The 15,970-nt window shown below is 49.9% G+C and overlaps 2 protein-coding genes across 2 annotated transcripts in view; one reads left to right on the top strand and one right to left on the bottom strand.

Annotated features, from left to right (window-relative positions):
- Positions 1 to 7,528, top strand: part of SGPL1 (sphingosine-1-phosphate lyase 1) — a 32,221-nt gene extending 24,693 nt beyond the window's left edge. Inside the window, exons 9-14 of the mRNA XM_027661024.1 lie at positions 241 to 339; positions 1,069 to 1,218; positions 2,158 to 2,396; positions 2,966 to 3,112; positions 4,076 to 4,196; positions 4,282 to 7,528. Of these exons, the coding sequence (XP_027516825.1) occupies positions 241 to 339; positions 1,069 to 1,218; positions 2,158 to 2,396; positions 2,966 to 3,112; positions 4,076 to 4,196; positions 4,282 to 4,422 (897 nt within the window). The 3' untranslated portion in view covers positions 4,423 to 7,528. The remainder of the gene's footprint in view (positions 1 to 240; positions 340 to 1,068; positions 1,219 to 2,157; positions 2,397 to 2,965; positions 3,113 to 4,075; positions 4,197 to 4,281) is intronic.
- Positions 7,529 to 8,724: 1,196 nt separating this feature from the next.
- PCBD1 (pterin-4 alpha-carbinolamine dehydratase 1) lies at positions 8,725 to 13,509 on the bottom strand. The gene is made up of 4 exons (XM_027661018.1): positions 13,309 to 13,509; positions 10,146 to 10,277; positions 9,694 to 9,774; positions 8,725 to 9,187 (listed from the first exon to the last, which is right to left on the bottom strand). Exons 1-4 carry the CDS (start codon positions 13,309 to 13,311, stop codon positions 9,089 to 9,091), a joined length of 315 nt encoding a protein of 104 aa, XP_027516819.1. The 5' UTR covers positions 13,312 to 13,509; the 3' UTR covers positions 8,725 to 9,088.
- Between the last annotated feature and the right edge of the window lie 2,461 nt (positions 13,510 to 15,970).

Genomic DNA, 15,970 nt, shown 5'->3' with positions numbered 1-15,970 from the left:
TAATTTATGTATTTCAGAAATAGCTCCAGATTTCAGATGAGGGTGAACAAAAATGTTCCAGGATTTCTAGGTGGATGAGTTAATGCCTGCTGGTGCTTGTGGCTCGTTGCTTTGCTCTCTGTCTGCTTTTTGTGTGTTGGTTTTTAGGACCAGACTCTGCATGTTTTCACTTTTTGTCTTTTTTGGCAGGGTGGCACTTGGTAAATGGAATGTGAGCATCTTCTCTCTTTAAATCTTCAGGCAATGAGGAGAGCTATCTCGAGGAACACAGCCATGCTGGTCTGTTCTGCTCCCCAGTTCCCACATGGAATTATGGACCCTATTGAAGAGGTGGCAGAGGTAGGATACCCCTCCCTCTGGGGACTTCTGTGTGTTGTAGGAATAAAGCAGCACAAGAAGAGCAGAGGGGGCTTCCAGGATGCCAACCAGTGAATTTGGTGGGAGAAGCACACTGGTGGAAGGGTAGTACTGTCCTCAAATGTGGTGTTGACCAACAGCAGATTATGTAGGATGCACTCTTGATATTCCTTGATACCTGAAACAAAAGAACAGCTAAATAGTCCACCTGGTGAAAAGGCTTTGTTTTAGGGCCTGATGGTTGTATCAAAATCGGTGTGGAAGTCTGAGAAATTGTGTGGAGGGATTTAGGAGTCAAAGGGCTGAGATTTTATTTTTCAGACACAGCTCTTGATTTCTTCCCTCTCTGTGCTCCAGTTATTTATTTTGTGTGGAACCAGGCAGGGCCTCTGACCTTCTGGTCGTTTGGCTCACGCCCTTATCCAGCATCGAGGACACTCCTTTCAGACCGTGTTGCCATATCCCTTTGGCAGACACAATGAACTACCAAAATGCCTTGGTTTTCCTCTGTGCAGAAGGCAGGAAAAGGTGTCCCAGAAGCAGCCAGCCCTTCCAGATCTCCTGTCCTCTTGAGATAGGCTTGAGAATGGCATGATGCTCCCAAAGGCTCCAGTGAACATTTCTTTGTGAAATGGCAAGTATATCTTGGTAACTGGAGTTTGGGTGCCCCAGCCACATCATTTTCTTCCCTGGTCTCTTGTTCACACACAGCTGGCAGTGAAGTACAAAATCCCCTTCCATGTGGATGCCTGCCTGGGTGGATTTCTCATTGCTTTCATGGACAAGGCAGGGTTCCCTCTAAAGCATCCCTTTGACTTCCGTGTAGAAGGTGTGACCAGCATTTCTGCTGATACCCACAAGGTAAGAAGAGGGTCTTCCAGTGCTTTCATTTTTGGGGTGTGATCCCTGTTACCATCCCTGCCTTCAGGCATTTCTTCTCTGTGGGAGGGAGCACTGAGGTGCAGGGGTAGGGGCTGCTCTGTTCATGTGCTTTGTGCAATGTGCCAAAGTACAGAATCACAGAATCATTTAGGTTGGAAAATACCTCCAAGATTGAGTCCAGCCTTTGACTGATCTCCACCTTGTTACCCAGACCAGAGCACTGAGTGCCAGTCATTCCTTGAACACTTCCAGGGATGGTGGCTCCACTACCAACCTGGGCAGCCCCTGCCAATGCCTGACAACCCCCTCTGTGAAGAAATTCCTCCTGATGTCCAACTTAAACCTCCCCTGGCACAGCTGGAGGCCGTTCCCTCTCCTCCTGTCCCTTGTTCCCTGGCAGCAGAGCCCGACCCTCCCCGGCTCCCCCCTCCTGTCAGGGACTTGCAGAGCCAGAAGGTCCCCCCTGAGCCTCCTTTTCTCCAGGCTGAGCCCCCCCAGCTCCCTCAGCCGCTCCTGCTGCTCCAGCCCTCGAGGTCCCTCAGCGGTGCCAGCACAGGGACGGGCACTGCCCTGGGCCTGTGCCCACACCGTGGCTGGCACAGCCCAGGGGCCCTTGGCCTTCTTGCCCCCCTGGGCACCCCCAGGCTCGTGTCCAGCCGCTGTCACCAGCACCCCCAGGGCCTTTCCCAGCTTTGCAGCCCCTCTGCCCCAGCCTGGAGCTGCAGGGGTTGGTGTGACCCAAGGGCAGGACCCGGCACGAGGCCTTGGTGTCCCTCAGCCCACAGATCCAGCCTGTCCAGATCCCTGTGCAGAGCCTTCCTGCCCTCCCACAGATCAACAGTCCAGGCACATGGTGAGTGCTTGGCTGTGTTCCTGTGCCCTCTTGGTGCTCTCTGACACTGTCTGTGCCCCTTGCAGTATGGCTACGCCCCCAAGGGTTCCTCGGTGGTGCTCTACAGCGACAAGAAGTACAGGAATTACCAGTTCTTCGTAGCCCCCGACTGGCAGGGGGGTATCTATGCCTCCCCCTCCATGGCAGGCTCCAGGCCTGGTGGGATCATAGCTGCATGCTGGGCAACCCTGCTGCACATAGGAGAGTCAGGCTACGTTGAGGCCACGAAGAGGATCATTAAAACAGCCCGTTTCCTCGAGTCAGAGTACGTGTCTTTGTGTTTGGGTCGTGCTCTTCAACCCTGTGCTGCACTCCTCCTCCCAAACTGCTCCTGTTTCTGTTTCCCTGGAGGAGCTATGGCATGGGACCTGCTGGGTAGGGACCTGGTGGGCAGTTCTGGGAGAAGATGCTTTGTGCCCAGAGAGGAGGGGTGCAGGCACCTTTATTCAGCTGGCTTTGCTTGGAGAATTCCTTCTGCCTCAACCATGGCTGAGGAGGGAATCTGGAGGGAGGACAAAAGAAGGGTTATTCTCTCTCTTGTTGGGGTATTTGTGTGGCTGCATGAGAGAAGCTGGTTTTCTCTGCTAGTCTGTCTTCCCTTGCCTTTCTGTCTTCCCTTTTTTTTTCGTTTCTTCCTGAATTTACTTGACTTTAGGGTATGTCATGACCCGGATCCTCTTGCAACTCCAACTCACCTGGGCTGGCTGCATGATTTTTGGATGGGCATGTGCTGTCATCTGTTCTCTTCTGTAGCTTTTCCCTTAAGGCTCCAACTAGGTGGACAGAATGTCTGAACCCTGGTCAGTCATTTCTTTTCTCCTTTTTCCATCCAAGGTTGAGAAAAATTGACAGCATCTTCATTTTTGGGAAACCAGAGGTGTCTGTGATCTCCATCGGCTCGGGCACTTTCGACATTTATCGATTATCCAATTTTTTAGCTGCAAAAGGATGGAACTTAAATGTCCTACAGTTCCCACCAAGGTGAGTGTGTGGAGGCCAGGATATGCAAGAGGGTGTGCAAGATAGAAGGCATCTTCAGGCCACACAGCTCTTATGATTTGCCGAGTGGTGTTGTCCATATCTGGTAAATTGTATGTAGACTTGTCCTCTGCAGAGAAAGAATTACTTCTGTAACTGCTGATATACAGCAGTGAGGATAAAGCAATAGTAATTTTAATGAGCATGGCAGAGGAACATATCTGAGGCTCGCTTTCTATTTACCTCTAATGCAAGCAGAAAAATATAAATAACCAAGGCTTTATCTCACCTTAGTTAACTGAGGGTTTATAGATTTATTTTTACTATCTTCCTGCTGCCCACTGGAGATGAAGGTAATTGAAAGAACAGTGAAGGGCTGATCATTTTCAGTGATGTCAAATGAATGTTTGCCAGAGACTTTCCTTAAGTGGGTAGTTGGGTTTTTGTGGGTAAAAGGGGCCAGTGCTGTCAGGTGTAGCTGCACTGAAAAAAATTTTGACTGGCCACATGAAGCAAAGTCTAGGGAGCCTGAGGTGATAGCTCAGAGGTGCATGTTCCTTCTGGTGGATGCCAGCTTCCACTCTGGGGGATGGTGATGGCACGAAAGCTGCAGAGGAAGGAGAGGGAAATGATGGCAAGGATTACCATCCTTGCAGGCAGCTGCATTTTTCTCACCAGAGGTCCCTGGAATGAGGTGAGAAAATGATAGGCCTTTAATGTAATGGTGAAATCAGGAAGGAAAGGAGGAGGAGCTGACATTTGCAGAAGAAGAGCTGAACTCTCCAAGCTTGGTTCCTGTAAGTATTTTGCAGGGATTACCCTTAGTGGTGCTTAGGGAATGCTTTTTTAGGGAGATGCATGGTTATCACTGCTCACAGAAGGACTAAAGTGCTGTCAGTTGCTTGGAAAATAGGGAGCTGTATGTTCTGGAGGTGGTTAATCTCTCCCTCTGCCCTGCCTACCCAGCATCCACCTCTGCATTACTCAGCTGCACACGAAGCCTGGCGTTGCTGAAGAGTTCCTGAAGGATGTCAGAGACAGCATCGAGGACATCGTGAAGGACCTCAACGCCAAGACCACAGGCATGGTGAGGAGGCCAGCACACAGTGAGGGGATGTTCTTGGGGGGTGGGCATGTTTCTCCTTTGTAACAGCCTGCTCTTCTCTGCTTAGGGAGCTATCTATGGAATGGCCCAGTCTGTCCCAGACAGGAGCTTGGTAGCAGAGATTTCCCAGGCGTACCTGGATGGCCTCTACAGCACGGATGTTCCTTGCAGTGAAAAGCACATGAACGGCTCTCCCAGCCACCACTGACTGTAGAGCAACAATGGATGCCTTGCCAGCTGGCACTGGAGTGGTTCAAAAAGTTTCCTAGGGAAGAGATTGCAGTAAGCCTTTGTTCCTACAACTGCAGGTCTGAGCGTGGCTTGATCTGGAAGAATTCCTTCCCTGTCTTAGTCTGTTCTGAAATCCACATTATTTTCATGCCCAACTTCATTTTTAGGGATTTTCTTCCCCTCCCCCTGCCTGTTTTATCATGGCTGTTGATGGTCAGTTGAATGTCCATTCCACAACTCCAAATTCCTCAGGTATTCTGCGTGTCACTTCATTCCTTGCTGTTCCTCCTCCTCAGACCTGGTATTCAGCCAGTGTCCAGCCAAGTGTTAGATTTGAGTTCTCATGTTGTGTTCCAAAGCTTCAATCTTTCCAGAAGTTAAAGGTAGGAAATAAATTGAAAATTTTGTTTTGTTTTGAGTACTCCTCTAAGCTACTGCATTTAACAGACCGTGCTGGGAGCCTTATATCTGTGTAATGCAGAGCTGATAAATCGGGAAAGGGAAGATGGTCATGGACTCCTTTTGAAACCCCCTCTGGAGATCTCAGTGAGACTGCAATCAATATCTTCTGAGGGGGAGAAAAAAAACAACACAAAATCCTTTTCTGGAACCTCTTGAATAGCAGCAGAAATAGAAACCCAAGCGGGTGGTGTAGGGAGAGGAGCTGGATGGTACTGAAAATCCTGGGTACATCGTAGCTGTTTTGCTTCCCTGCCTCTTCCAGAAGACATGCATTTACCACCTGGAGGGCTGTTTCTTACCTTGCACAATTCCGGAGGGAGGTGTAAAACCAATTTCCCTTCTCATAACTTGAAGGTTTTCCACTGTCCCCTCGTGATGCTGTAGCAGAGCTAGCCAGGCCCTGGATGTCACGTGCAAACGGACGGTGCCAAAGCTGACGGTTCTTTTTTTTGTTTGTTTGTTTTTAACCACGATCTTTTAGTATCAAAAAGGTGACTTTTGTATTAGCAGTAATCTTTGCACTGATTCTTTTAAGGCACATTCTTCAAAAGGGCATTCACCATTGTGCCTTGATGCTTCTCTGGCTTGTTGTTTTTTGTTGTTTTGGTTTTTTTTTTGTGGGATGCCAGGGAGGGCCGGAGGGTTCAGCTGTTGGCCGTGGCCTCGGCTGCGGTCGTCTCTTTATGGTACTATGCTGAAAATAAACAGCAAAGGCAGGCTGGCCTCAGAGGAAGGACACCTGCCTGTAAGGTAGGGTAGTAGTTGTATTGAGCCAAGTCCCTTCACAGTATTACAAAGATGCTGGGAGAGCTCTGCAGCAAGTTGGAGGTGCTCAAGCCTTGGGGATAGGGCTCAGCCTTCCTATTTTTCTCTGTTGTTTTTATGGTGAGATCATTTTCCCAGTGCAGCTTGTGAGGCAGTTGTAGCCTCAAGGCCAAGCCAGAATCTCCTTAAGTTATTAAATACCAGCAGAGTTACTCCTGCAGGGCTTTCCCATGTTTCCTCTGAGCTTTTTGCTTGGAACAGCGAGTTTTCCAGGCAGAACTCCATACGTGGGCAAAGATTTCACGCCATGTCTGCACAGGGTATCAGAAGACATTTCTCTGCTGTAGAGGGCCTGTTGCCTGAAGCTGACCCTTGCTGAAGCACACACTTGCACAGTAATTTTACAGGATGAGAAAGTCACTTACCAGCCACTGCACAAACCAGTGCAGCCCTGGGCCCAGCCACTGTGGTAAGAATACTGCCTTTCCAACAGCTTTATTCTCAGTGCTGGGAAACAAAAGTATTTTGACCATCTGCCCTGAAATTGATGACTTGATGCGTGTCTCTGGGCCCTTTTGAAATCACTGAATTGCTTGAGAGTCTCTTGATGGGGTTATCAGCTCTGACAGTTTGTACTGGACCCATTTATTCTGTCAAGGTCTTGCCAGTGTGACCATTACTGCATCTCTGAGCTTGCAGTACTTTGGAGACAGTCTTAAGTGTCTGGCTACTGTGATGGTTCTCTTTTGAACTGAGATTTAACAAAACAAAGCAAAAAAGGGAGGTACTCTTTTTGTTTCTGCTTTGAAAGAAAGAAGGGATGGATCAGGGGTGGGCTGAAGGAGAGAGAAAATCTCTTCCTTCCCTAGTTGCATTTTTTCCTCCCAGGAAGTAGATGGATCTAACAGATCAGTGCTCCATTTCACATTTCTGGAAGTATTTGAAGATGTTATTTGTCAGACAATGTATTCTATTCTGGGCTTTGCTTATTAATAATATTTGTGGGTTTAGTTGTTTCATGTGTGTTTGTTCTATACTGTAATGTAATCCTGTGGTCAGGAGCGGGCCACTGTAATTTACTTGTGTGTAGTCTTTATTCATCCTGGTCACCTCACATGTAATCTGCATCTCCTTTATCATGCCAAATGGTCTTAGAAAAATGGATTAACAGGCTGTGTGATTACTTAAAAGACAAAAAAGAAGAATTTGATGAACTGGATTATGATCTGAGACTGGATGGTACTTTGGACCTGGAAGGATTTCTATGACTGTTGATTCCCGTGAGACTTCCAGCTGTCAGGTTTTCCAAGCTGGACACTGAATTTGTTGCTTGTACAGAGAACTTCCAAGGGATTTGCCTGCTCTTAGGTACTAGACTGAAGAATATCCAATGGGATGGACCAAGAAGAGATGTGTGTCTTCATGCCATGGATTTCATCTGCACTTTTCTGATGACGTGGGGGAGAGGGGAATGGAAGGGTTGCGTACAACACAATAATATCCTGCCCAATAAATCCACATGGACTTTTTAATGAACAAACAGGATGAGTTCACCTGATGGCAGTATTTCTGTGTTTCTCTGATTTGCCACTGTAAAACTGGAGGCTGAAATAGCTGAAGAGATGGTGAAAATGGGCCTAGTTTGTATTAAAATGGTGTGTTTAGCTATCTAGGCTCCTTGAGCTCTTATTTTCCTGTTTTGATGGTCATTTGAATGACTGGGGACCTGTTGTTCCTGGTCTTTGCTCATGCACAGCCTGGGCTCTAGGAGGTAGGGATGGTTTATTAATCTTAACAACTCTGCCTGAGGTCTGCTCTGTCATTCTGTCAAGATAAAGGGTGTCTGTGGCTACGTCTTGTGTGTGTGATGTTCAAAGATGCTGAAAGCTCTCATTTAAGAGCTGTGGATTTTCTACTAATGCTTTGTAGAACTTTAAAGGGTTAAAAAAAAAAAAAGAGGAAAAAAATCAGATCTGAACTGGGTATTTGTAATGTTTTTTTCCAGACTGTTGTGCTGAAAGCAGCTACTGTTGGTTTCACATCAAGTTGATCATTGTATTACTGAAGATCTTGTACCAGCAAATCCACCCCCAAACTCTTTTTGGGACGTAAGCAACCCCTGGCCTGTTGCTGTGCTGCTTTTGTACCTTTTGGTTGTCCCTTCCCTGTGTTTGTGCCTTGGCTGTGGCACACATGTGATTGTACATGAGCATTTTTTACCTGCTCTGGCTTTGATAATCTGCTTTTTCAGACCCTGATCACTTTGAGGCCAAGGCATGTGCTGCTTCTCTGTGAAATTTTCCCATGGCAGAAGCCCCTTTCTGAGAGCAGTACCTGCCTCGGGGAGACCTGTTGGTGTCATTTGATCAGTGAGGCCTCTTTCCAAGCTGACATCAGGTTAACCAAGACATTTATTGTAAACATTATCACTTGGTATCTTACTAAAGGCCGGTTCCAGTTGGGGTGAGACCACATGCCTGCTTGTAATACTGTTGGAGAGGGGTTACAGGGATGACCAACTGCACATCACCTTGCTGGTTTGTTACAGAGAGACCAAGGGGTTCACAAAACATGTTTTAGGCAGAAAGCATATTCTAGAAGCAACAACACAGTGGCTGGATGGAGTCAGGCTTGGGAAAGATTTACTGGTGCAATTGCATAACATGACTCTGGAAGGACATGGAGCTGTTGGAGCAAGTCCAGAGGAGGCCACCAAGTTGATTAGAGGAATGGAACAGCTCTACTATGAGGAAAGGCTGGGAGAATTGGGATTGTTCAGCCTGGAAAGGAGAAGGCTTTGGGGTGACCTAACTGTGGCCTTCCAGGACCTGAAAGGAGCCCACAAGAAACATGGAGAGGGACTTTTCACAAGAGCATGTAGTGACAGGACAAGGGGAAATGGCTTTACACTGACAGAGAGGAGGTCTAGATTGGATATTAGGAAAACATTATTGCCTGTGAGGGTGGTGAGGCCCTGGCACAGGTTGCCCAGAGAAGCTGTGGCTGCCCCATCCCTGGAAGTGTTCAAAGCCAGGCTGGATGGGGCTTGGAGCAACCTGGGCTAGTGGAAGGTGTCCCTGCTAATGGCAGGGGTTGGAATGAGATGATCTTTAAGGTCCCTTCCAACCCAAACCGGTCTGTGTTTCTGTGATATGACTGATTCCTGGTGAAAGGCTCAGCACTTGGGCTGGGAGCACGTGGCTAAGGAAGGTTTTAAGGGCAGAATCTGCAAGCTCAGTATGTGCACCCTGAGCAGGGCCTCCATCCAAGTGAGCTGGGGCAGGGGGGATGAGTGAGGTGTCAGGCAGTCTGCATCCCAGGATGTAGCTTGGAAGCAGGACAAGGCTCTGGGGGCAGCTGTCTAGACACGGGTGGTGGCAGTGGCACAGTGGCTTTTTGGCTTCCTGTCTCTCCAGTCAGGAGAGGGAAGCTGCAACCTGCTCGATGAAGCTGGCCAGGTTGATGTCCCGCTCCGACAGCCCTCCACACTCGTGGGTGCTCAGGGTGATGTGAACCTGAAGCAGACAGACAGACAGAGTGTTGCTGGCAGAAAGAGCAGGGCTGGTTTCCCCCAGTGCTGTAGGTGAGGCACAGGTGGCTCCAGACATTTCCTGGGGTGGGAGAGGTGGCCTGGGACTTTGCCTGGTTTTCTCCTTCCTGCAGCTTATCCTGTCCACAAGCTGTCACTGCTACCCCTCCCTCGGTCACAGCAGCCACTGTGCCTGCTTCTCAACTCCCTCCTTCCCCAGAAGCTTCTCCCCTACTACTCCTGCTACTTCTGATATGATTTAAAAAAGACACCCCCTGGGACTGGCCAGGGAAGCTCCTGCTCAGCTGGACAGGGAAAAACAAGGAGGGAAAGGATCTGTGAAAGCTGGAGGCTGTCTGGGATAGGGGAATAGCATCAGAGGGAAGAAGTCCTGCTGATGGGAACAGGACTTGCTGCTCCTGTTTTATCCCTCAGAAAAGGGATCTGTTCACTGAAGAGCTCTGTTTTGCCCCCACCATCCCTGTTTCTTACCTTATTGTACACGTTGAACCATTCAGGGTGGTGATCCAGTTTTTCTGCCTGTAGAGCCACTCTGGTCATGAAGCCAAAGGCCTGTGAAGTGAGAAGGGAAGTTAACTCTGAACCACTGACCCTGCAGTATATTGCTTTTCACCCCATTACTGTTAATTTTACACCACCTGTTTTTAGATAACCCAACCAAATGCAAGGCCTGGGATGTTCCGTGTCTTTCTTGGGGTTTTCTGTGGGTTTTCCTTTTTTTTTTTTTTTTTGAGGAGTTTTTCTCCAGACAAACTGTGTGCTGAGTTGACCACTTTGGTGTCTGGGGGGAGGTTACCTTGCTCAGCCATCACATTTCAGGAGACACACGGGGGGGTTTCTGTGGCTGAGCCTTGCAGAGGGGACTCCCTGCTCTGCAAACCAGGTCTCCCAGTTTGTAAAACATGTACCACCGGTGCTCCTACCCGGTTGAAGTCCTTGAAGTGGAACTCCTTGAAGATGGCGTCTCTGCCTTCCACCTCATTCCACCCCACAGCTCTCAGGTTTGGCAGCAGCTGCTCCCTCTCCTCCGTGCTCAGCCTGTGGGCTTTTCCTGCCTGGCACCGTGGGAAGGGAAGAAAAGCGAATCAGTGTGGCACAGGTATGATGGAGCAGCTGTTCAGAGCAGCGAGGCATCCCATGGATCCTGCAGTTATGGGAACACAGAGGCAGCTGCAGGGTGGGAGGGAGGGGTGGGATATCAACGCTGCCCTCTGCTCCCTGCCTGGGATACATCCTGCATGTGTCCAAGGTCCAGCTGGTCCCTTCTGTCCTCTCACCTCCCACAGTGTCTGTATGTCCTTGTTACAACCTGACGTACTAAGAAATGATACCTGTGGGAGGTTAAGCTCCAAAATACATTACAGATAATTTTCGGGGGGGGAAACCAAAACCTGAAACTCTGTGATGGTCTCTACATCAGAGAATTGCTTTTATGTTTCCCTATTTTATATATTTATTTATTTATTTTATATATTTATTTACTGGGAGCCTGTTTTAGAGGAAAGAAGTGGCATCAGTCAGAGATGAGTCACACTAAACTGCAGTTCAGCTCCTTTTCCATCTCCCTTCTATTACAATGGAGTTCAAGAGGCTGTTTCTGTCTGTGATGAAAAAAGGGCAGAGGGAGAGACTGTGAGTGAGCCTTGTCTTGGACAGAGCTGCTGGTACTTGGTTTGTAAGGGGTGGTGGTGGAGAAGCAGCAATTCCTGGCTTTGGGAAATGATTATAGGCAAAGATAAAACTAAAATGAAGCTCTTGGGGACGGGGACTACCCGAGCCAGCATCTATTCTGGCTCTGGGGAAGGCAGGAGTGAGTGTAGAGGGGCATTGCTCTCTGAAAGGTTATATTCTGGCAATTAAAATTCTTTCACAGAATCACAGAGTATTACTGAGCTGGAAGGGACCCACCAGGATCATCAAGTCCAGCTCCTGACCCTGCACAGGATACCCCAAGAATCCCACCATATGCCTGAGGGTGTTGTCCAACAGCTCCTTGAGCTCTGACAGCCTTGGGTGACCTGATCCTTGCAGTTGGTGATGACAAAGATCAATATCTCTTTGCAATTTCTTTTCCTTTATGTGCTGCAGAGTAAACTGTGGTAAATTAGATGTGAGTCCCAGCAAATCCAGACCACTTTTTTGGGGGTGTTTGGGCAGCAGGGCCTTGAGACACTGTGCTTGGGCATCGATGCTGAGAATTACCACCTTAAACAACTAAGGCAAATCATCCTCTCCTGTGGTTTACCTTCTCCCAGGCTGTACAGAACCAGAGAGGCAGCCGTGAAGCTGATGTTTTTGGGGGTGGTTCTTACATGTTTTCAGGAAGATTGGAAAGATGATGCCCTGTTCCCATGGCTGTGTGAGTGCCTCCCTGTCTGTGGAGTTGTGACCCTTATGCCTGGAGAAAGCTGCCAACTGCATGAGATGGAGAGTGCCAAGGTGTGCCCTGAACCTCAGCGTGGGGTGGCTGGAGGTGGGATGGTTTCTGCCCCCGTGGCAGCTGCGTGATTTTTGGGGAAAGCCTTCCTTGCCCGTTCTCGCAGCATTTTGGACGGCCCCCTGCCAGCCCCGGCTCCGTCACCTCCCTCCCCATCCCCCAAATGTCAACCCTGTCCTCCTCCGAGCTCTGGGCTTGGAGGGAAGGTAGTGAGTAAACATGACTTAGCACAATAAACCTGGAGCCGCTGCCCTTCCCTGCCGATGGAGTGATAAGCCGAGCGCAGGTAGCTTAGCAACTGGATGAGGTGCGGACAGAGGCAGGGGGGCACCCGTGGGAGCTGCCCTGGGGACTGATGGGAACGGGGCAGGATTTGGGATCGGGGCTGAAACCTGCTCGTGTATCGGTGCTAAAGGCTGAGTAAAGCTGGAGCTGTTGCTTGGAGCAGAGGGATGTGGATGCCGGGGGCTGGGCTCCAAACCAGCCTCCCCTGTGCAGAGCAAACCAGGCTGCTTGGGAGGGACGTGGTTTAATTGTTCTCTTGAACGCTTTTCTTTGCTGTGGGAGGACAGGCTCCGGGGCTTTTTCCAGGCCCAGCTCCTCTGCCAGAGCCCAGCACCAGTGGGAAGCATGGCCAGACTGAGGTTTGGTCCACTGACCACTGTGTCTTGTGATGGCAAACCCTCTGCCTGGAGCACCCCTGTGCCCTCCAGCCTCCTCCAATCCCTCCTTCTCCATCCCAGCACATTGCCCAGCCTGCTGGTTTTGTCAGTATGGCATGTTAATGCTTTCAAGTGCACTTAGTCCTTTAAAACACACTCTTCTCATTAAGGAAATTAAATTATTTTGTTTTCTTCTGCTGGCTCTCAACTGCCGAGGAGTTGGGATTTTTATGTTTTGCCAGCAGGAAACCAAGCAGATGCATTGTGCAACTGAGGGAAAGGAAACCAGCATGGGAAACTGGGAGAGCTTTGAGCTGTCAGGAGATGAAACAACCTTCTTTGCCCTAACTGTAAGATTTTAGTTAGAGAGTCACAGTATGGTTTGGGTTGGAAGGGACCTTAAAGATAGTCCAGTCTCACCCCCTGCCATGGGCAGAGACACCTTCCACTATCCCAAGTTGCTCCAAGCCCCCTCCAACCTGGCCTTGGACACTTCCAGGGATGGGGCAGCCACAGCTTCTCTGGGCACCCTGTGCCAGGGCCTCCCCACCCTCACAGGGAAAGGATTCCTTCCCGATATTAGTGGTGACTTGTCACCTGGGAGAAGGTAAAGGGCACAGCCCTGGAACGATGTCGCAAGGCCCACGGTCTCTTGCTGCTGCGGAAAAACCGATTTCCAGCTGGCCCGGGGTGTGTTGCACGGGCTGTGCAGACGGAGCACACACGGGGGTCGTCCTTGCCCTACAGAATTGGAGGGGGGGATCATTGCTGACGGCCTCTTTCCCTCCCCCTCGCAGGGACCCCGCGGGGCGCTGCCTCTGGTAATTCAGCAGCGGCCGCGGAGCTCCCGCGTTACTGATTAACCACAGCGCTCTGCTCCTTTCTCCCTTCCCTCCTGCCTCTCCTCAGGGTCTGGAGCTGCCGCCGAAACCTTCCTGCCTTGGAAAAGGCTAAAGAAACAGCCGGCTTTTCCCAGCAGGGACTTACCATGGCCCGCGCGTGTCCGTGCCCTGCGTGCCCGGTGCGGGTCGGGGGATGCTCGGCGTGCGGAGCCCGCGGCAGCCGCGGCGTGTCCGGGGTGGCGGGAGGCGTGGCGAGGGATCCGGGTCCTCCCCCGGCCAGCAGAGCCTTCCCAACGCTGGGCACCCGCCTGCGGGGCCCCACAGGGTCGTGGGGCTCGGGGGATGCCCAGCCAGGGGCTCTGGGAACCCCTGCCCGCCGAAGCGATGCTGTGTCTGCCCCGAACCCACCCACCCCTCTCCCCGGGCTCACTTTTTTAACCCGCTGCACAAGGAAAAGGTGGAACAGGACGGAGAGGGCCAACTGAAGGAGGTACCACCGGGTGCTGCTGGCAACACGCGTGATGAGCGCCACGGTGATCCCGGCTGAGTGTATCCACGTGCTTCCCGGCCCTCTGAGCTCCGGGCAGTGCTAATCACAAGATGCATTGTCTGGGACAGCCTGGATTATATCGCAGCACGTGGACTAAAAGCCATGGAAAGGGGAGAGCGTGTGCAGCACAGCCCTCCTGAGCATTTCCAAGGTGTTTTCTCCCGTTGCCGAGGGAACGGGGTGTGCAGGATGCCCTGTGCTGCTCCCTGGCATTTTTGCTCTCCAGGCCTGCCGGCTTTGTGCCCATGTCCTGCAGCTCGTCGTCTGCTAAACCCACTCATGTGATGGGCAATTTTCCAGTGCTGACAACAGCTTTTTACTGTGCTTATGTATGTGGCAGACAGGAATTCAGACCCCTGCTATACCCTCGTGGCTCCTTTACTCTTGAAGCAGCTAATTCTGGATTTTTTTTTTTTAATATGGTGTGACGAACATCCCTTATATATACTCTCATGCAGATTTTGTTTTCTACTATATGGGTTTGTGGGTACCACAGAGATGATTTGTTTCTCCAGCAGGCAAGTTAGAGGGAAGCAAATTCTTCCTTTCCCTTTTTCTTTTTTTCTTCCCCCCTCACTATATGTTTCCTTGCCAGGGTAATGGAAAGGAAAAATGTACATCTTTTGTGTCCAGGGAGACCCTGAGTGTCTGTCCAGGGAGAAAGACCTGGAGAGAAATACAGCCCCTGAGAAGAAAATCATTGTGTGTGGATGTGAAGCTGGAAGCTCTGATATGGATGAAAGGAGGGGGTGTGCTGTATGGTTTCCAGCAATGAAATCGAGAGGTGGGATTGTTTGTCAGGTTGGGAAAGGCTAGCAGAATATTTCCTTGGCATAAGCTGGAAGTGCAGGAAAGGCAGTTTCATCAGCACAGCCCCTGTAAATATGGGCGGGTGACCTTTGGTGGCCCTGTCAGGGCCTTGAGCACTCCTGGGCTGGGTGACAGTGCCTCTGTTGGCCTCCCTATTGATTTGGAGATGTGAAGGAAACAAATCCCCTATTTCTTGTGCTACCCCTCTTTCTCTCTGTTGGATTTTGCTCCAGACTGGCTGGAGCTGATCCTGTTTCCCTTGGTAATCCCTGTGCTGCCAGTCCAGAGTGCCTGCCACCACCTCAGTCCCTTAGAGGTGGAGAGCATCAGGAGAAAAGAGGTCGCTTATACTGTGTCTGCTGATGGCTCAGCTCATTTGTAATGGCATTTTCTCTCCTGGGTGATAAATCCAGCTTTAACTGCCAACCTTTCATGGGCGGGATCCCTCTCAAAAAGATGAGCTTGTCCAAAAAATGTCAACGGGGCAGTTGTGATTTTTCCTCTCTCTGGGATGTGGAACTGTGTGCAGGGGAATCCTTTGGCTGACTTCAACTCCTGAACCTCTGAGTGCATGAAACTCTCCCTCTGCACTGCTTTAATTTCTCTTTTTGAGATGGGACCCTTTAGATCTGCTTTTAATTATTAATTGAGGGATGTTGGGCAAGGTGTTTACTCAGAGCAGTTTGCACCCTGTGCCTGTTTACTGGGAGCAGAGTTTTGCTCTTTTTCCTTCTCTCTTTGTCTAGTTTAGAGCTGTGCTCCTTTGATGAGGTCAGTGGCAGCTAAACCCGCACTGCTGTCACAGACCCACAGGGGATTCTGCATATTTGAGGTGCACTTCAATATCACTCACCTACTGTTATTTTTATTTTGTCAGTAGGTTTTTAACAAAATATATCTGACCCTGAAATCTGCTTCGGTTGAGAACCCTATTCTGTCTCCCATCTCAATTTGCCTTTTGAATGCCTCTCCCTTCTCATTTCACTCTCCCTGAAACATTTTGATGGTCCAATAGAGCAATGAGTGTTGTTTGGATGTGTTGATTTCTTTCATTGTTTGAGTTTCTTTCTTTTTTCTTTTTTCCATCCCCATGGTCTGTGCTGGCTCCTCACTTAGGAGTATGAAGAATGTGCTCAGTCATCTTCCTGCGGGTCTGCTTTTCCAGGTAACCCTTGGAACCCAGCTCTCTCAGACCCCCTTTAGGAACTGGAAGAGGCTATCAGGTCTCCCTGGAACCTTCTCCTCTCCAGGTTGAACAATCCTAGCTCTCTCAGCCTGTCTTTGTGGGAAAGGAGCAAGACAAGAACTGGGAGACCTGAGAGCTCCTTCCAGTGCCCAAGAGAGCTGGAGAGGGACTTTGGATAAGGGTCCAGAGTGACAGGATGAGGGAGAATGAATTCACACTGACAGAGGCAGGGTTAAATGGAATATTGGGAAGAAATTCTTC

Source organism: Corapipo altera, unplaced genomic scaffold (assembly GCF_003945725.1).
Source record: "Corapipo altera isolate COAL_440 unplaced genomic scaffold, ASM394572v1 133, whole genome shotgun sequence".
NCBI lineage: Eukaryota > Metazoa > Chordata > Aves > Passeriformes > Pipridae > Corapipo > Corapipo altera.
The sequence above is the reverse complement of the archived record's forward strand: the minus strand, read 5'-3'. Positions and strand labels throughout refer to the sequence as shown.

Excerpts from the sequence above, each read along its gene's own strand:
- PCBD1 (XM_027661018.1), bottom strand. Across the intron at positions 9,775-10,145 it reads ACTTCAAGGACTTCAACCGG|GCCTTTGGCTTCATGACCAG; the intron begins GTAGGAGCACCG and ends CTCACTTCACAG. Across the intron at positions 9,188-9,693 it reads GGTTCAACGTGTACAATAAG|GTTCACATCACCCTGAGCAC; the intron begins GTAAGAAACAGG and ends TGTCTGCTTCAG.